This window comes from Triturus cristatus, chromosome 8 (genome assembly GCF_964204655.1).
Source record: "Triturus cristatus chromosome 8, aTriCri1.1, whole genome shotgun sequence".
NCBI lineage: Eukaryota > Metazoa > Chordata > Amphibia > Caudata > Salamandridae > Triturus > Triturus cristatus.
In genome coordinates, this window is record NC_140591.1 from 1239740837 (window position 1) to 1239761659 (window position 20823).

General features: G+C 46.1%; 1 protein-coding gene across 10 annotated transcripts in view; it reads left to right on the forward strand.

Moving 5' to 3' along the window:
- Positions 1–18169, forward strand: part of BCOR (BCL6 corepressor) — a 58359-nt gene extending 40190 nt beyond the window's left edge. For 4 of the 10 annotated variants that reach the window (XM_085622925.1, XM_085622919.1, XM_085622920.1 and 1 more), the window contains 9 exons: positions 626–892; positions 1684–2037; positions 2601–2923; positions 4966–5245; positions 10109–10271; positions 12138–12283; positions 14777–14854; positions 15030–15177; positions 17111–18169. In XM_085622925.1, the coding sequence (XP_085479051.1) occupies positions 626–892; positions 1684–2037; positions 2601–2923; positions 4966–5245; positions 10109–10271; positions 12138–12283; positions 14777–14854; positions 15030–15177; positions 17111–17393 (2042 nt within the window). In that variant the 3' untranslated portion in view covers positions 17394–18169. Of the gene's footprint in view, positions 1–625; positions 893–1683; positions 2038–2600; positions 2924–4965; positions 5246–10104; positions 10272–12137; positions 12284–14776; positions 14855–15029; positions 15178–17110 lie in introns of all 10 variants that reach the window. The other 6 variants (XM_085622922.1, XM_085622923.1, XM_085622926.1 and 3 more) reach the window with 6 other exon arrangements.
- The last annotated feature ends 2654 nt before the right edge of the window (positions 18170–20823 follow it).

Genomic DNA, 20823 nt, shown 5'->3' on the forward strand with positions numbered 1-20823 from the left:
TATATAAAGCTGGTTATCTATAGACCAAAGCTTTCTCTTTGGAATTAATAGATCTATACTGTTTATTTTTCAGCTTTAGGGCTGATGCAATAGAATATTCTCTATGCTTCCCTCTTGGGCATCAGCATAAGCTTCATTTGAGAATATGCCTCTGTAACAATCCGTCTAAACAAACCATGATACACTTTCTCTTTCTTGCAGTTATAATGTGTGTATATGCCTAAAAAAATCTCGTGCCTTTCATGAGACTCGGATACCATCCTGCACTTAGGCTTATCTTTTTTTTATCCTCTTTGACAGATGAATTATGCTGTTTTGGAGCCATGTTTATCCAAGCTGCAGTATCCTCTAGGAGGACCATATTAGTGGATTGATTTTACGGATAATTCTTTATCTATGTTTTAAATTACATTCTAATTGTAGCATGCAGATTTAGTTTGATTAGGTCTACTGACCATTTTATCAGGGCTTTCTCTTAATATTTATTATTGGATCATGTCTTATGGTGTCTGCTTTTTTTGCACATTATTAGTATATATCTGCATGCTTTTACGGCTGTTTTACGGCCGAATATATGTTTCTGATTCTGAATAGATCTATTTTTTTTTTTTTTTTTACTGTGCAGGTGAAATTAAGACTGCGTTCAACAGCCATGCGGTTCTTCGCCAGGCAGGAGAAGTGGAGACCTCCCTCCTCGAAAGAATGACCTTGTATCAAGCCACAAAGGAGAAAGCCAGGGAACTTTTTGCAGAAAGCTTGAGTGACAGCCCATTGGCTGGACTACACCGGAAGCGTAAACTTTCTGAAAGCGATGCCTACCACAGCGAGAGTTGTGGAGAGACCTCCCAAGGTGACGAGGAGTCGCAGGCAAAGAAGATGCGAACTGAGAATGGTAAGCTCCTTTCACGTGGCACTTCCAGGGCTTGATGTACCTATAGGGCTGAATTCTTGTTGTAATGGCTATCCTGCAAAGCAGTGTTGGGGACGGCCATTTTGTGCGTTTTTGAAAGGTGTATTCAAGTTAGCTGAATTGTTTCGGGAGTCGCTGCACAATACTAGGGGAACCTGGGCTTGAGAAGGGGGTTTATTTCAATGATATAAACGCATATTGCATAAATAAGCGCAGCATATTTGTAAAAGGAAGTTGGTGTTCTCTTTCTCTGAGGCTGGCCACACTGCATAAACACAGTCCTTTGTGTCATTATAGCTGAGCTTTATCCGGGCAAATGGAGGCATGGATTGAAGTTAACAGGACTCTATCCCCTTTAACTTTAGCTACTTTGTACGGCATGTTTCTGGTTATTACAAGCCCATCCAATAAATGCTGCTATTTTATTTTTTGTTTTTAAATTATATTTCCATGTCATGGTGGGGTACGTGCTCATTTGAGACCTCGGCAGAGGCATTAATCTCATGGTGAGGTGAAAAGTGGCACTAGGTACAATGTCAGTGACACTGACTCAGAGAGGGAGTTAGTTGCCATTTTGGTACATTAGCATCTATTTTTCCATGGCTTACACATGGGGCGATTGCTAATGGGCGGTTTAGAGGGGTGCTGCGCTGGTGCAGAGGGCTATTTGAAACTGGTGTGCGTTTGCGTAGCTGAGACAACAGTGCAGCGTAGGTATTCTTTGTGCGTAGCCAAGGGGGCATCATGATTAATTGTAGTTATCTTTCGTTTAGATGACTGGCCTGAGAGGGAAATGACAAACAGTTCCTCTAACCACTTAGAAGAGCCCAATTGTAATGAGGTGACCAACCTGAAGGTGTGCATTGAATTAACAGGGCTCCATCCCAAAAAGCAGCGTCACCTGCAGCATCTCAGGGAGTTGTGGGAGCAGCAGGCCACACCGGAACAAGCCACCTGTGGCAATGTGGGCAGTCAGGACCTCCCTGAGGCTGAGCGGCCAGAGGCCAGCGAGAAAGAGGCTATAGTCAAAGACTGGGAGGAGGACAGGCTCAGCAGGACCACCCCAGAAGTCCAAAGCACTAGGAGCTGGCTGGAGGAGTCCTTGAGGAGAAGTGAAGTGGATGAAGGTATGCTAAGGGTGCCAGGGGATACCCTCTGTCCTAATGTAACAACGCTTCCATGCGCGCATCACATCATAAGTTTGCCTCCTATGATTGGAATGCCTAGAGCACTTTGCCCCAGCCTAGCAATTGAAACTGCACACACAATCCAGAGAAAAAATAGTAAAGTATTTAGGTGCGTACACTCGTACACAAGGCATTAGAAAGATAGCCCATAGTCGTACGCAACTGATTTTCATCGTAATGTACACAATCCAGTCTTAAACTAATCATTGAACAAACTCGCTGCTGATGATGCACAACCATAACTCCAGCAAACAAGACACTATTGATTGGTGGCTTTCATAGATGTACACAAAAGGCGCCCAGAAACAGAAAGCTCTAGGATGCTTTCTTTAATGATGGTAGCTGTGTTATACAAACGCTAATAACGCTTTTGTAGGACATATTTTCAAGTGTGTGGGAAATAAAGTATGCGTTGCCTTCGCAAAAATTGTGCGCCCAAATGTTGAGCACCTTAAACCCACTCTTCACTTTGTAATGCATACTCTACCCTTTGCTCTACTTAGGTTTGTCTGTGTATGCAGTTTCCCTGCAGATGAAAAGCCTCTCCACTGGCTCTCCAACTTGCAAGCGTCCTGCCAGCCCAAGCCCCACTCCCAGGCTCCCAGCCAAGCAGCTGAGGACTGAAGCAAGCCACCCGGACGAGGTGCTGAGCACAGACGACGAGGAGAGCTGCCAGACTGCCTCATTGCTGCAGAAGCTTTGCGAGGGCGACAAGCCAGTCGGGAAGCGGCAGTGCAAAACAAAACACTTGTCTGCGCTGGAGACTAGCAAAACAAGGGACTCCCTGGCCGAGGACACCACTGATGGAGAGACCAACGAAGACAAGGTAATTGAAACACGCACTTCTAGGTCCTGCTTATGTATTTTGAAACCGAAATGCACCTCTGTAAAAAAAAAAAATATATATATATATATATATATATATATATATATATATATATATATATAACCTACTGACGGTCGCCAGTAGGTAGTTATAGTTAGGACCACGTTTCCATAGGAAATCCGCAACATTCTATTTTGAATAACTTTGGCGCCGGTCGACGAATCCTCGCGAATTTTTCAAAATAGGTGGGGCGCTCCGCTCCGCTCCTACCCTGAAAGTCTCGGGGGGATTCGTCAAGCGGGGGCTGAGATAAAAGGGGGGTCCCAAAACACGTTTTTCCCATGCATTTTTCCATAGGACCTTTAGACAGGGCTACAGCCCGAACGGCTGAACAGAATTACTAGAAATTTGGCAGAGAGGTAGTCCTCAGGTCAAGGAAGTGCCTTTTGTAGGTTTGGTGTAAATCTGTTCAGTAGATTCTGAGAAAATAGCCTTTAAATCAATATATATATCTGAGCCAGCTTACGGTGCGCTTACCGTACGCTTACCGTACGCGTACGGTGGCGTGCGCGAGCGCGATTCTGATTGGCTCTTAGATCTAAGTAAACATTCGAATCGGCCGAAACCAGGAAGCGGCGGCCGCCATTTTCTCTCTCGCACTGAGAGTGATTTTTAAAATATAAAGCCCAAAAACATGTAAAGGGGCTGTTTAGACAGCTCCCACACACATAGCCATGTTGAGGGAGTCCCCAAAGATCCCCCAAGGCCAAAAACGGAATTTTTATTTTTTCGGTAATTTCGCCGATTACGCTTACCGTACGCGTACGGTAAAAAATTAAAAAAATTATCCACACTCTCTCCACCCCGTGTGCAATTGGTGCCCGAAGGGCACCAATTGTTAATGGCTTCTTACACCTGAGATAAACTAAAATATTTAAAAAAAAAATAATAAAAAAAAAATTATCCACACTCTCTCCACCCCGTGTGCAAATGGTGCCCGAAGGGCACCATTTGTGCATGGCGTATAAAATATACGAAAAATTATAATATTACCTTTCAAAACGAAGTGCATCATATGTCCTCCATGTGCGCACGGTGCGCGAAGCGCATCGTGCGTACAAGGCCCATCTAGCGTAACGTCGGTGCGCGTAGCGCACCGCGTGCCCACCGTGCGTGCACGGCACTAACTGCGTAAAGTGGGCGCGCGGTGTGCGAAGCGCACCGCGTGCTCACTGTGCGCGCAGGGAACGAACTGCGTTAAGTGGGCGCGCACGCCACGAATGGCGTAAAGTAACTTAGCATTTAAAAAAACCGTACAAATTCACTGAAAAAACCATAGGTTTCACACACGTTATAGTTAGGAATTAGCATTTAAAAAACCTTGCAAATTCACTGAAAAAACCATAGGTTTCACACATGTTATAGTTAGCGGAAATTTTACTGATAAAAAACCAATGAAATTCCCCCGTTATAGTTAGTGCAGGCAACTATAACTCACGCGACCGCAATCTTCTGCTGATGACATGTGTCTTTATGAAAAAAAAATATTTGTAATATATGTATAGCTAAAAATGTATGGAAGAAGACATGGGCAAATAAGTGTCTAAATACAGTATTAGCATCAGCAGAGGATTGCGGTCGCGTGAGTTATAGTTGCCTGCACTAACTATAACGGGGGAATTTCATTGGTTTTTTTATCAGTAAAATTTCCGCTAACTATAACATGTGTGAAACCTATGGTTTTTTCAGTGAATATATATATATATATATATATATATAATTTGCCAGAAACCTGTATGTTACAAATTGATGTGGGACTCCATTTGACCAGCCCAGTTAAAGCATGCCTGGTTGACTGCAGTTCTGTGGTCCCACGCGTCCGCATTTGAAAAACCTTCTGAAACTGACGTAGAATGGCCTGGGTCATAGTACTTACCAGATATGGAAAATACCTCACTCTTTTCTGACCTACTCAGCAGTGCAACTTCAGTGTCTTTTTCTCCAGAGACCTTTGTGCTCTAACTAACAATTCTATCCTGCAGGGTGCCATCACCAGGCTGTGCAAGAAGCAACAAGGAACTGCTTCAGACAGGGAGTCCTCCCCAGCCAAAGCGAGTGAGCCAGAGGACAGCCTGCCGCATACACCTTCCTCAATGTTCTTGTCCATACCTGCCACCCAGCCTCCACAGCCTCAGATTGCGGATGGCCCTCCAGAGGTGACCCCGAGCCGCCCCATGCCACCTGAAGCGCGCAGGCTCATTGTCAATAAGAACGCCGGGGAGACGCTCCTCCAAAGAGCAGCTCGTCTGGGATATGAGGCAAGTATTTTATTTTTGCTAAATTAACTCTGAATTGCATGATAGCTGCATATATTGCGAGTTCCCCAGAAAGTGTAATTTCTGCGACTGTCCAAATCGATCCGCACCACCATATAATACATGGGGGATTCATGGCGCTGTTGTGAAAAAAGTTTATTAACACAATGAATATCAAATCGCTTGTTTAATAAAGTCACTGATCTGCCCTCCACCACCTATGGCTTTCATAGCTGTGTAGCATGCATTCTCGGTTTTCTATATACATTTTATTTTACCCACTTGCAGTATGAAGGTTTGTGGTAGAAGCGTACTTTGGCTGTAACTGTAAAATCTAGTGTGAGCATTTTCCTATTTCAAACCTGTCTGGGGATATTTGGAACGCCTTATCAATGTGTTTTATTTATTTTAGTGAAGGAATGAGACTGCTTCTTTTTCCCACTTTTACTGTAACTGATTTTTCCAGAACTGTGTTAGGCTAAGATCACAGCTAGTAAGGTGTCTGTTAAGCAACAGCAACCTCCGCCACCTATCTCTAGGTTTGTTCTTAATACTGAAAATGTATTAGTATAAAATGTCACTTACCTGCTATCCTTTCCCTATGAGCAGCACGTCATGGGTGGGCGATCTCCTTTGATTCCATTCGTTGACATGGTTTACTGATTGTTCCGTGTTAGGCATCGGTGGTAGTGAGGTGTCCTGTTTCCAGCGATTGAAAATTGGATGGTTGTTGTGCTGTGGTGCCCCCTTGTTTTTTTTCACTGTGCCCCTGCAAGCAACTCTTGTTGGGTGCCTGCTTCATTGATAGATGCTTCGGTGCTCTATAAAAATGAACTGCTGTCTTCCGCCTTGTTCGGCATGACCGTTTTTATTTGTTCCTTTATTGCAGAAGGTATCCCGTGTCTGCAAAAGGTAGATTTTCTGAAAGTTAAAAGCCACTTATGAGAGCTTGATGATCGACCCAGGAATGGTCGATTTGGTGACTGTGAATGGAACTATTTTGTTAATATCAGACTAGTTCTATTGAAGTCTGTTACAGAAGAGGAGTCTCCTGTTCCTGGAGAAATAATGTGTGATGGTGACGTTTTGAAGCCTTGCCTCGGTAGAACAGGTGTTGGCAGCAAAAAAAAATATATTTGCTATCTGTCCCCAGGAGGTTGGGAGAAGAAAGTATTGCAATGGTTGTGTCTGCTTTGCCATGGTGATGCAAAATGTACAGACTGTAATAGCCTGTCCAAATATCTTGCTATGCGCAAGACCAAGGCTACCAGACTCAAAGGTTTATATTGTAATGCCGAAGTCCCTTAATTCAGTGTCCGACTAATGTCACACTGTCCACCTAGGTGGGTTTGCCCCAGACGGTGACCCCAGTGATGCTGTATGTTCATTTCCTGGGCAACCATATTGGCACACAGTCAAGGTGACTAGGTTTCTTGTACCACTGCATAGCTGGAACGGATTGCTAGGAAGTTAAATAGATGCCAGGGAGTGTTGGCTTGATGCCTGGTGCCAACAGCTAACATGTGCATCTCCTAATTATACATGCCCACTGTCTTCGGACTTCGTACAAATGTTGTGTTTAGGCAAGTTTAAAATAGTTTGTCTACGTTTCCCCAGCGGCCACTTTCAGGCTCCTCTTTTAGTCCCAGTGCAATAAATCCTCTCCGTGTCTCTTCCGCAGTGTGTGTTGGGGTGCTCGAGGGCTGTTGTTGGAAAGGGCTGCATTCTTAGTGGCTGGAGTCCGGTGCCACTTAGCACTGTTAAGGCTGGAGGTCATCTGTGATGGTCCGCGGGCCGACTATGCCGTGGCCATGCCGGGTCTAGTTCAAAGTTAACGTGTTTCGTCTTGCAGCTCGGTTGAAAGGGGTTCCTTTGCCATGTCTGCTCGACAGGCCTGGCATAGCTTTTATTTCACGTGGAAGCGGAGACTGAGGGAGCTTCACCGACTCCGAGTGGGGCATCATGAGCTCAGTCCCTGGTAGAGGTGCACGGCCACCGGTGGCCTGAGTCTTCTGTGCATCCTGCACTTCCTTCCGCTGCCACTGTGCCAAGCCGCGGCAGCTGGAGGACACCCCCTGCTCGGTGCGCGCAGAGAGATTTCTCGGCATCGCCGTTGAGGGGGGTCGAGGCCTGGAGCAGCCTGCGCGCGACCGCACCGCTTTGAAGACGGGGTCCGCGCTCGGTGACGCCTGGCGGCGCAGGCGTGGTTCGGCGGCGCGCGGGGACGGAGGTCTCTTGATCTCTACGTCGACCCGTCGGCGGCTGACGCGCTCCGCCGTCACGTGACCGAGCGGGCTGCCCGGGGTGGGGATGCTCTTCTCCTTTGGTCGGTGCTGCCCCCGTTTCCTGTGCTCGGCTCCGTACGGCCTCTCGGATACCGAGGCTGCATTCAGGTGCGTAGGGCTACAGCACTGGAGCGGCTTTGCAAACCGTGAGCTTTTCCTCCTGACGTTTCTCGGCTACCACATCCCCATGTTCCTCCTCCTTCCTTCAAAACCACCGCCCCGTAGCTGGCAGCAGCTTCCTACATGAAGGCAGCGCGTGTGTGCCAGCGTGCCCGCGGCTCTCGGGAGGGCAGGCTGCTGGACGCCTGCCACCGGCTTTGTCTGCGGCGCGGGTGTGCTGTTTCAAGGCATTTTCACACTGGTCGTCTGCCTTTTGCATTGGCTCCGCTCGCAGGGCCATTTTTGCTGGTGAAGTGAATCAAGCCTTTACCAAGTCGAAGTGCCTGAGCATGCGGGGAAGATATCAATGGCACATGGCTTCGTTGGTTAAACTGGTGCAGTGAAGGTCTTTGTGGACTTTGCAACACCCTTGACCTCGTACTTGGCATAGATGACTCTGTTTTCCAGCATTCTAAGTCAGTAAAATAGAGATTGATCGATTTAGGGGTAGTGGAACTGCAGCTCATCACAGCCCTTAATGCGAGTGCCTGTAAGCACAAAGGAAAGTGCCACATGTAGTTATTGCGGCGATTGTTCCCTCCTTTCCTTAATTGGCTCTCCAGCAACATGAGTGTTAGGCAACACATTCTTGAGATTGACAACTTTGATTAAATGACCAAGTTGCTGTCCTGCAAATTTCTGCAATGGAAGCAGCCCACACCTCAGCTGTAGAGGTACACATACCCTTATAGAGATCAGCCTTGAGCCACAGAGGGAGCCTGATGGCCCGTTGCCTGCAAGCCAGACCTACTAAGGATCTAATCCGTCTACTAAGGCTACTGATGGATTTTCATCCCTCTTAGCTGGCAAAAAATTGATTGAGTCGGCTGTTTAAGGGGCATTTTCAAGATATGAGAAGAGCCCTTCTCGTATTCAATTTATGATGCCTGATCTTTCCTCCTAGTCAGGATGGGGGCAGAACTGAGGCAAAATCACTTCCTGATCATTGTAAAGAGTTTAGTTTCGACCTGGGCAAGGACAATCCTATGCTCAAAACTTTATAAAAGGAGCCCCACACTTCAAGCTTTCTCACTAAAGTGACTGCTACAAGGAAGAAAGTTTTAAGTGTTACGGTCCTCTTGACTTACTCTGGAGGCCTAAGGGAGTGGGATCTTTAAAGGATTCAAAAACTAAGACAAATCTCAAAAAGGAATGATAAGTGCACAAACAGGTTGAAAAGTATTAAATCCCATAAATAGACGAGTACCAAACCTTCCTCACCTGAGAGGTTTCCTCTGGTCTCCCTGTAAGTCTGGTCTTCCTGAAAGCTCTGATGGCCACCCACTGAATCTTTAGTGTTAAACTTTCAGGCCCATTTAAAATCCATCCTGGAAAAATTAAGTTAGCCAGTTCTATATGCTGGTGATTTAATTGCTCCGATGTACACCATACACCAACTTGAGTCTCAAAGGTAGAAACTTGAATTGAAAGTGAAGGTAGCCTACTGCAAAAACTTGGATGCTTGGGATGAATTAGAATGTGTAGATCAGCATCCTGAAGGTCAATCAGTCGTGAAATCCTGGCTGTGGACTAAAGGGATGATGCTCTGCAACATCTCCGTTTTGAAATGAATAGTCTCTACCCACATGTTCAGTATCTTCAGATCCAGGACGTGCCTGGCCCTGTAAGACCCTAAAGATTTTAGGACCATAAACATGATAGAATAATCTCCTTGTCAATCTATTCCTTTGGAACAGAAATGATTGCTTACTTTTTCCTTCCCACAGAACCATGTGTTGGTTGGGATCTTTGAAAAACCAGAGTAAGCATGAACCCAGAGTCTGGAGGCAGTTCTGCCCTATCACCTTTGGGCTGGCCAGATGCCCTTCTCACCCGCCTCAGTAAGCCTTGTGAGGCTCGCAACTACCACGGCTTTAGCCTCACTTCCGCGTTTTTTTTTTTTTACACTTTATTTACGAGACTGATAATTGGATCTATGGAGGTAAGCCTGCCTCATTTCGTAATTATGGAAACAAAGGGGTTCGTCTCAGAGGGTTACGTTGGTGTAGTGCCTGACAGACAGACATACTGACATAAGATTGGTTGCGCTGTAAATGGCTGAGAAGGCTATGCTGGCCACTGCCCCACTCTGGCCATTTCCATGATGGGCTGCAGGAGGCGGCTGCATTCAGAGGAAGAACAGCTGCCATGATCTAACCACGACCCCCGGGGCCCTCCTCTGGTCACGCCCTCCTGCAGTATGGGGCTGGTTTGAACATGTTTGCCAGGGTTGTTAGTTGTCCAGCTGTGGGCATATGCTGTAAAAGGCTGAGGACTGCGTGTAGCTCAGGGCTCTAACTATGGTGATTTTTTTTATTTCTTTGTTTGAGTTTCAGACTTCCTAATTTACACAGACGTTATTTAATAATCTGCAGACACCTAATGTAGCTTAGCAGTGACTAAGTGCCCTTTGTTTTTGCAGGAAGTGGTCCTCTATTGCTTGGAGAACAAACTCTGTGATGTCAATCATCGTGACAACGCTGGTTATTGCGCCCTGCATGAGGCGTGTGCCAGGGGCTGGCTGAGCATCGTACGGCACCTGCTTGACCATGGGGCGGACGTGAACTGCAGTGCGCAGGATGGAACCAGGTGAGTGGCTTTATTTTACCTGGTGAAGGGCAGAGTCCATGTGAGAATGATGGTAGACCTTTTGTTCGAAGGGTTCATTTGATTATGCACATTAATTAACGGGGGGGAGAGAGAGAAGGCTGCTCGCCCTGTGTTCAGCATGCAGAAGTATGCCATGCAGAGGTGGGTAGCCGTTAATGTAATGCTCTCTTTGCTTCTGCGACATGCTTTTGGTATTTCTTCGCATCGAGCATTGGGTTTGACATGGTTCTTTCTCCTGTGTCTCCCTGTCACCGTGATTATGTGAAGTAAGGCTTTATTCCTAATCAAAGGGACATTTACAAATGTTACTCCTGGTTGCCGGGTCTGGAGGTGGGAGAGAGCTGCGCTGACCTTCATCCAGTGATGAACAGCCGCCAGTAGCCTCTGCGGATTATGTGCACGGTGCCCATGTGTGACACAGGCAGGCCCGCGGGATGGTCTACGGCTGAGGACTTATCTCTGCCAACCACGTGCCCCACCTGTCTTTCCAGTTAGTGCAGACTAGCTGCGGGGTACAGTGCGGAAGGTGCATGCAAGTCCTGCCCCCGCCCTCTTCTCTTGGAAGGACCATGTAGTGCCAGCCTACAAAGACGTGTATGTGGGACTCTGTGTACAATTTAAACCCCATATAGAATATTAAGGTCCGCTTCTTTTTCTGTATAACTTATGCCATAGCTGCTTTTTTTTTTTTTTTTTTTTTTTTTTTTTTTTTTACACGCCCCTCTTGTTTTTAAGGAGTTAAATTTGTGGCACAAGTTAAAATCGCATTGAAGTCTTCTAACTATTAGAGCTTTCACCTTGTGTAAGGTGTTTAAGGCAATGTGCTGGTTTGCTGAACTGATGGGAGGACTTGGTGTGAATCTGTACCTCATTTTTTTTCACCTATACCATAGCTGCTTCAGACCAATGATGAATTTTCAATGGGCTTGGATGTCTCCTTCCATTTGTGACCCGGTCCCATCAGCCTTCACAAACATCTGCATTGAGCTGTATCTAAACATATGGGCTATGGTAGCTTTCTGACTGCCCCAAAGAGCCTTGTTTGCTGCTTGTTCCGCCACGGCACTTTTTTTTCCATTTTAAAAGATCCACTGCTTGCAAAGTGCTCTGTACAAGTTATTGATTAAAAAAAAATCATCAGCGTGTTAACAACAATGGCGTAACGCCTCTATAAATCTGTTTAATGGGCTCATTACAGTTACTTTGCATGATGACGTTGGCAACACATGCGACCGGGAGCTTGACCAGCCATTGCATTTTAATCAAGCAGTCGGCACCCACCGGATGGCTCGGCTCGACATATATTTGTGGCTAATGGGGCATAAATCAGAAATTGTGTTATCCACAAGGGCCGGGCCTGGGAAGCAGCAGAAAGAGCCTGTCATGAGACCGACTCTCTAATTTAAGGAGCTTGGCGCCATTACAGACGTTTGTGTGAATCTGTCAAATTGAGTCCTTGCTCCACTCAGCCCCTCCATTTTTAAGCCATTTACTGCGCCTTCCTATTACCCTTCAGTGAGGAGAAAAATAATTGCTAAACCAATACCACACATTCGGGGTAGAGACCCTTATCTTTGTGGCTGTGTTGTCAGAATAGACAGTGCTGGGGGTTGTGGTGGCGTTACATTCGTGTGTATTTGTACAATAAATATTCCACGGATAATTCACCACTGAACCCTTTATGTACCATGTTCGGTTTTTTGGTTTTTTTTTGTCTTTTTTTTTTTTTTTTCTGAGTGATGTATTTGGTTTAGGTTATGATTTAAATGAAGCCAATGAAACTTGCCTGGTGGGGTGTGAACACTGCCTGGGCGCATCTCTAAATGTACGTGTTTCTCTCCACAGACCGATCCACGACTCGGTAGAAAACGATCACCTGGAATGTGTGCGTCTCCTGCTCTCCTACGGGGCGGATCCCACCCTGGCGACCTACTCGGGCCGGACCATTGCAAAGATGACGCACAGCGAGCTGATGGAGGCCTTCCTGACAGGTGTGTGTGTGACCACCCCAGGTGGCCCCTATAGAGTGCGCGCGCGCGTAATTTAAAGCCCTGCATGGAGCTGGTGCGCGGCTGGCCACATGTAGGACGCAGGGTTTGGTGTATAGGAACAATACCATACAAGGGGGTGCTTTGACTGAGTCATACCGACATCAGTTTAAAAATCTGCATATGATGCAGGCCCGAAAGAAGTGGAAACAGTCTGCCGACAGTGGTAACCAGTAATACCATTCCTTCAATTCAGCGGGCTGATAAAGGGGAAAAACGGAACTGGAAAATGGCGCCTCTGATGTCCCGGAGTCACCTGGCGGCTTTAGCCCTGTCGACCGCGCGAAGCCTAGCAGCTGTGTACCTTTCAGTAACGCCGGGATCCGGAATCGTGGGCACATTTCAGGGGGCGTGGTTTGCTGCTTTCCCCTCAGGTTGCACGTGTTCGTGCTCTGCAAGGTCAAGAGAAGAGCGTTGCGCTTCTTGGGTCACATGAGGTCTCCCCGTGGTCCGCTGCGGTGTGGACCGTTTAGGGCAGCTCCGAAGTGTAGGACTTTTCTGAAGCACTTCCACAGAGGGAAGGCATGCCTTCGGAAAGGACTTTTCAAACTGGGCTGCGGGCCAGCAAAAGATTTTCCCTTCTGAGTTGTGCTAAAAATATTTTCTGACGGTGATGTGAAACAGGTGCCGGGATATGAGTGGTTGCACATGGCCGTGCCCCAGTTAATTCATTTGTTTGCCCATCTGGTATCGTGCACATACAGTGCCGAGCTGCGCCTTTCACTACTTATGGCTGGGAGACCACAATGCAGCCACAGGGTCCTACGGTTAGTAGCCGACTGTTACCCCTGTGCATGCTAGTGTCCGGGGTATGGATAAACAAACACGGATGCAGATAACGCTATCCTATCAAGAGACACATACCACCCACACAGCTCTCCTTGCTGGAACATCCCCGGCTTCTGACCAACGCGCCCGGAGTGCGGGGACAGGTTTTACTCCCTTTTAATTGTAGTGTGTTGTAATTGCATGTATATAGCGTTTACTACCCTTGACGAGGCGTCGAAGCACTTTTTCGGCGAGTAGCCCGCTACTCCACGACCCATAGAGGATTAGTGTTGTAATGCTTCAGCACCAGCTTGGACAAATGACCTTTCCATGTGGCTCTCGCCTCAACAGCCCTTCGCATCGCATGCTGCTGTCTGGAATGTTGTGCCAGGAACTCACGGGTCCATGGCGCCTACTGCACCAGCAACCCTACCCTCCACCCTATATTAGCGTCTGCAGCAATACCACTGCCGTCTCTAAGTGCAGCCGTAGCGCACATTTGTACCTTGCTAGTGAACACAGTGGTGCCACATTGACACGCGTGTCATTTGCTAATCTCGCATGCTCAGACTAGCACACTCCCATCTCTCATCAATTCCGCACTCACACCTCCTTCCCTTATTCTGAGAGGCCATAGAGGTTCCACACCAGCAGACCTCGTCCACGTTTGTTATTGTTGACACACACCATGGATTCCAAGAGTCTAAAATGCTGCCACGCTTACACACGACCATGCCATTAGCTGTAACGATGCCACACTTGCACCCCACTAGACCACGGCCTGTAATAATGCCACCTTAAAGCCAGCCCACCATGCTACTCCCCTCTACCCATGCGAGCGTCGGGCATGCCCCTAGGCCAGTACTACGGCTGTCCACAATGCTGTGCACGGCACAGGTCACGCTAATTACCCCGGGAGGGCGGGGCCTGCAATTATTCTCCTCTGTCCTTGTCAGAATTAATTCCCCACGTTTCGTCGCTCTTCTGAGCCCCTCGACGTGGCTCCCAGGCCGATCAAGCGCCTTATTGTTACCAGTGTCAAAAGGCCACAAACGTCCATTTGAATGATCGAAATCACGCCCCTCACCCGTCGCTTAAAAAAAAATCAGGGTTGTTGTTGCCACTTACATTGAAAGGGGTAAAGATTTAAGAGCACAAAGTCCGTGAGTATCACAGACAGGGGAGGTAAAATACTTAATCGCTAAGTATTTAACAAGTGGAACAGTTTGCGGTTGGAGTACCGGGCAACCAGAAAACCAGGCCCAACCGGGGTAACTCAAACGGTCAGCTCTTCTCACTGATTAGTGCAAAGAGGGTCCCTTAGGCAGGAAGGGGGCCAGTGGCTGGGTTATTTATCACTTGTGACACTGGGACGGCGAGATTTAATACAGGCTTCCTTCCACGTGGGCGAATTGTGTGATCTTGGGCTGCCCTTTCATTGCTAGAGTGCTTAGAGGCAGGCTAAACGCAACCATTACCGAACAATGAGCATTTAAGATTCTCAGCCGAGTTGAGACCTGCATGGTTTGCCGCTGGTCTACTCTGCACTTGCATGTTGGTGGGGGCTGCGAGGTCCACGTGATGGCGAGTGGCGCCGCGGTGATGACGCAGCTGGCTCAGTGTGTTGACGTCTTGTTCTGACCTGTCTGCCTCTCCCTGTCTCTTTAGAGTACTTGACTGACCTGCAAGGTCGCGGTGGCGACGAGGCTGGCGGCTCCTGGGAGTTCTACGGCAGCTCTGTGTGTGGTAAGTAAATGCATGCCTTTTTGTCTGTGTGTGTGCGAGTACTTTGCACTAGCAGGTTACAGGCAGGGCTTACTGTCTGTAGAGCTGTTGCTAGTGGAGTAGGTGAACTGCTGACTCTTGAGTGTGCCGTGGCAGCTTCGCCTCTGTGCTGACGTGTTTCCCTCGGTTTCTCTAGAACCGAAAGATGAAACCGGGTTTGACGTCCTGGCCAACGCCCCCGGCCCCAGCGACGACGAGGATGGCTGCAGCGACGTCTTCGAGTTCGAATTCTCCGACACCCCCCTCTTGCCTTGCTACAACATCCAGGTGTCTCTCTCCCAGGGGTGAGTGGCTCGGTGAAGTGCCATGGGACGTGGAATTGTGTGTGTGTGTGTGTGTGTGTGGGGGGGGGGGGGGGTAATATCCTTTTCAGTCAAAGGCCCTAACCTTTTCGGGGGAGGTGGGTCCTGGGCCTGGCGCCTGCTTTGTTTCCCCCTAATGGCCTCTTATGGCCGTTGCCTGCAGCTTATCAAATGGCCGCCATTGTATCTGGGAGGGCACCGGGAGGTGTTTGTGTTTGCTCTGGCTTCTAAAAAGAGATGTGCAAATGGGGCTTATCTTAAGTGTTGGGACAGGAGTGGCCTTTGTTTCCCCTGGGAGTAAAATGTACATTGTGCTGTGCACGGCTTTATTGGTGCAAATGCGCACGATCCGGCCCTTTGTGTGGGTTCCGACCTGCGGACAATAGCTGGGCCGCGGCTTGCTCCAGCGCCCACCCCAGAGAAGGTGCGGCTTGCTCCAAGGTCACACTAATCCCGCTCCAAGCTGCACAAACCGTTTGTTTGCAAGCAATCTCGGCAAATCATTACAGTTCGAAAGTAATACTACATTTAGACAAACAATGTCGAACATCCAAGAGCAGCCTTAACTACCTCTTTCCTGCCTTTAATTACTGTACAAATAGAACGGCTCCATTTAAAATAAAAACTAATGCACCGACTTGATCAAACATGACTATTACAAATGCTGCACCCATCGTGTGTGTTTAAAAACATTGCCAGGTATTTATAGCAGCCCCAAAACATTCTGCTCATGGTAAAAGTTTTTCTTAACCCCCTGCCCCTCAAAATAACTATGGTGTCAACCCGCGTTCGGTGCCCTTTTCATGCTCTCCTTTGCAGATGAGCTCCGTGTACCTTCGGCCACGAGTCCCAACAGGAAGTGTTGTGGGCTCACTGGACCTGGGGCTCTCTTAGTGGTGCTGCTGGGCGCTGCCTGTGGGCGGCGCTGCGACACTGACTGTAGGCTTCACTGGAGGGAGTCTCCAAACAAAGGCCAGTTTAAGGGGGAAACATCAAGTGTTTCGTTTAGAATAAGGGTGTTCTCTTGCGCGCGCACCTATGCGGCCTCGAAAGATGCACTGCTTCGTGTAGTTTAATGTTAATTAAGTGGTACAGTGTTTGACTGATAACCAGAAATTCGTGTGGGGTATGTTAACAGACGGAAGAGGTGCGCAACCGAATGGGTTTCATGGCCTTGTGAACAGCTTTAGCAGTGTTGTTAGTTTTTGTCAGGGCTTTAAGTGGGCCGGGTCCTGCTGGTGCTCAGCATCGGCAGTTCTAAAAAGCATGTGCTAATACGGGTCAATTTTTGCCCTCACCCTCGGGGTGAAAAAAATATAAATCTTAAACTCTGCAGCAGTACCACCCTTTACTGCATTTTGATGTAACTTCAAAGAGACTCGTTGTTGTTTTTTCATAGTCTTATAATTTCAGAACTGAAGCATTTCAATATTCTATACAACGAAGGCATAGTTGTTGTTTATTTATCTTCTGCAACTAACAATCATTGACAAAACCAATAATCCTGGCTTGTTGTAGGTGTATTGTTACTTGTATTATATATCTGGATGCAATGACAAACCGCATAATACCGGTCGAGCGGCACCCTATGCTAAGCACAGGTTTTTAGCTTGTGTTTTTAAGCCACACCCCTAACGACACAGGCCACACCCTTTGAAGGAACCCCCCCAGTTCTTTCATCCCGCTTAAAGCCCTGGCTTTTGTACCGCACCATCTACCACTAACATGGCACCAAAGTGCTTTGAGGTGTGCACTTCAGTGGTCTATCTACCGGTCAAGGTTAAATAAGAGGGCGACTTAACTGCTTAATATGTAAAAAAAAAAAAAAAGTACTTCAACATTCATGTTGTGTACCTTTTATCTTGCGTGGGCATTCTGAAGTTAATAACAATGATTTTTTTTTCCCTCCCTCCAGACCTCGGAACTGGTTTTTATTCACCCACGTACTGAAAAGGCTGAAAATGTCACCTCAGGTGTTCCGTGGCAAGTTCCCCGGCGTGGAAATCGTCACCATCTCGGAGGCCGAGTTTTACAAACAGACGTCGCTGAGTCACCTGTTCTCGTGCTCGAAGGACCTGGAAGGCTTCGACCCCGAGGGCAAGGAGCAGCTGGAAGTGGTGGAGTTTACAAGTGAACTGCAGGCCCTGCTGGGCTCCTCTCTGGAGTGGTTACATTCCGAGGCGCGCACCACCTGGTGACGCACCAGGGCCTGACCTGTACATAGCCCAAGGAACACTTGTACATATGTGCTATAAGGACACCTATCCTGTACAGAGAGGACACTATGGAATATGGAAACATGGCTCCTTTGTCTGAAGGAATTTCATGGCCCGAAGGAAGGACTTCTAAGACATTTTTAAAACTAAAGAGACTACGTTTTTAACAAAATATTATAAATATTTCCTTCGTTTTCAATGCACACACACTTTTGGGATACATTTTTGTTTTCACTTGGAACACGTCAACTTTTACACCACATTGACTTTGCTTCATACAAAGCACTGAATACACAGGACGTTTTTTGTTTTTAATAGGGTATATGATCAAGGTCTTGTGGTCTGTATGGAAGACTCAAAATGTACGGTTTTACCTGCATTTAAAAAGGCACTTCATGATATTTTTATGTTTACAAAATTACCTGCTTTGGACAGGTAAGTGGTATTGGATGTAATCCAATCATTTTTGTACTTTAAAAGAAAACATCATATACCAGTTAGTTGTTTGAAGTTTTGTATTCTAATTTAAATAGCTGTGTAATTTAGATTTCATACATAAGAACGGATTCTTTATATATAAATATATATATATATATAGCGTGTAAAGAATATATGTTTCAATATTTTATGCCCTTATTTAAAAGAAAAGTACCTTTATCTATTTTTTCTGTACTTTGTAAAATATTGAAAAATGTAACATATAATGTTGAGTTTATTTGAGACGGTGTGTGTATATATTAAACATTTTTTGAAATGTGTCTGCGATTTAAGAGTTGAGTTTGTAAACCTCCAGCACAGAAGGAATTCTTGGGAACCCTTCCCCATTCTAAATCAGTTCTCGAGGCCTTTGTTTAAATTTTGCAAAAAAGACAGAATACACTAGCTACTACAATGAATCCATATTTAACTTCTCTTACAATGCTTGGTACCAGTTAAACTACTCACAATACAGCACTTTGGAGTTGGCAAATGAGGTTGCTTGTTCAAACGAGTTGCCAGTAGGTGATATGTGCTACTTGCAAGATGGCGGTAAAACAAAGGACTTGAAACCAGAATAGCTAGATTTTGAAAGTGAACTAGGGAGAAGGCATGCAGACCATGTACTTTGCTTCAAATGGGCAGAACCTCCCAGAATGGAGATGTTAGAAATGGGAGCCACGATTCATGAGGCTGCCATTAACAGTTCTTTTGCGGTGTCACTTGGTACCCTGTGTTTTTTAGCCAGTTACCTTTGTGCTGGTAACTGGAACTACTTCATTGGTAACCTGCTGCATGCAGAGGTGATGGGTTCCTTGGGCTGAGTGCCACAGAGCAGTGGATACTGGGCTTTCGCCACATGCTGAGCAATACTTAACTTGAGTGTTTCAGACGTGTCCCATCTGTCTGACTGGTGTATTTTTTTTTTTTTTTTAATTGGGCAAAGGCCGGGGTGCTGCTGTTGCATGGTGTGCCTCCATGTGGAAGCGTTTCTAGTGAACCCTTTTAGCATGAGTGATTTTCCTTACCAAGTCAGTCTTGCTTTTAAGTTTCGACCGTGAATGAGAGGTAGAGTGGCAAATTAAATTTCTCCAGTATTGGATCTTTCATAGATTCACATGCTTGTATCATCCCGTCGTCGTAGTGGGAGTCCCGTGTGTGTGTATGTATATGTATATATATATATGTATGTATATGTATATATATATATATATATATATATATATATATATATATATATATATATATATACAGTACCAAATTACCATAGGCTAAATTACTATCAATATTTATTGGTAAAGCGAATGATTCGAGGTCTTTGGGCCGAAACGATCTCAAACTATTCTCAAACTTTAAATGGGTAAGAAGCCGGGATCACTGGCGTGGAGCCGGGCATTGAATGCGAGTGCCTAGTGGGCTACTTTTGGTAAGCAGAACTGGAGCTGCGGGATGAACCGAACGCCTGGTTAAGTGGCCCGATGCCAATGCTCATCAGACCCCAGAAAAGGTGCTATTATTTATATATTATTTCGTTACTATTGCTCTGCTGTATCCCCAAAACTTTTTTTGTGCATCCATTGTTTTGCTTTCTTGTACTTGCATGCAGTCATAGCATTATTACTGACATTTATACAACACGCATTTTGCCACTTAATGGCCGTATTCCACTTTTGGTAAGTGTTGACTTTCCAGTTGATTCTGAGATTACCATTATAACTGGACTGATTTAGCTTGAGAATACTGTGATCTGGTCGTGTTCTTAGAAAGGCTACTGTCCTATCTGAAGAGCAGTCAATGTATAATTTTGGTGTCTGTTTCATGATTGCTGTTTCTCTATTTGCTAGGGCATCTTCCAAATCAGACCACAGCCAATTATATGGCAGAATGGGGATGTGTGTGGGTATGTTTGCACAGGTAGCTGTATATATTTGGTGGGGTGATTGTAAGTTCTTTGCCTTATCTTGGTTTTGTTGGCTTTATGCTCCATTTGCATAATGGATCTTTTCTGGCTTTACGTGGTGTGCATTATTCCACCATCTCATGGTTGGGTCCTTAATTGTTTTTTAAAAAACTTTATCATATAAATCAGACAATTCAATAAACTGACAGAACATTTTTTCTGGAAAAGGAGAAGAGAACCATTAAAGGAAAGGGTAGTATTGTGACCATTCACAATTCAAATGCCATAAATCATCATGTAAAATGTAATTCATTAATATTTGTGGCTGGACATCTATACCTCCAGAACAAATATAAATACAATAATAAGATTTAAAAAAATGTGCAGAGTAGATTGTAGGTTCTTGTGGCTACTGTAAACTATAACGCAAAAACCAAAGGAAATGATGGACGGAGTGTTGAACATTGCAAGCACTCACCCCCAGTCAACTGATCTGGGTTTAATCCATCACCGTTCTTTAGCCCACTCTGCCACCCCAGTTCAGACATGGCCATATGCAAATCAGTCTGACCCTGTGCCTCATGGGAACAGTCCAGCCCGAACTGCCAAGCCATGTCTTACCTGGACCAGAAACAAGCTTCCACGCACTGGGTTTAGGGCCAAATAGTCAGTGCCCTTCCTGACTACGGACAACGTTTCTTTCTCTCCAGATAATTCGATATAAAAGCCGAGATAAGAACAGGTCGTATCTCCGTGAATTTTTGGGGCACCTCTGAATCATATTCATGGAGGAATAATAATCTAAAGCCCAAGGAAGCGTGTATCGCCACATATTCGGTCTACCATTTGACCCTTATCCGTGGATGAGAAATAAAATTTTGTAAAAAAAAGTCCAAGTTTGGACGTAAACCTCTATTTTGCTCATTCTTTGCATACTGGATCCGACAAGAACTACTGTATGCTTAAAACTGTCCCCATATTTACAGTCCTGATGAGACCCGGTATTTAGAAGTGGGTCGAAACGCCGTCGACAAA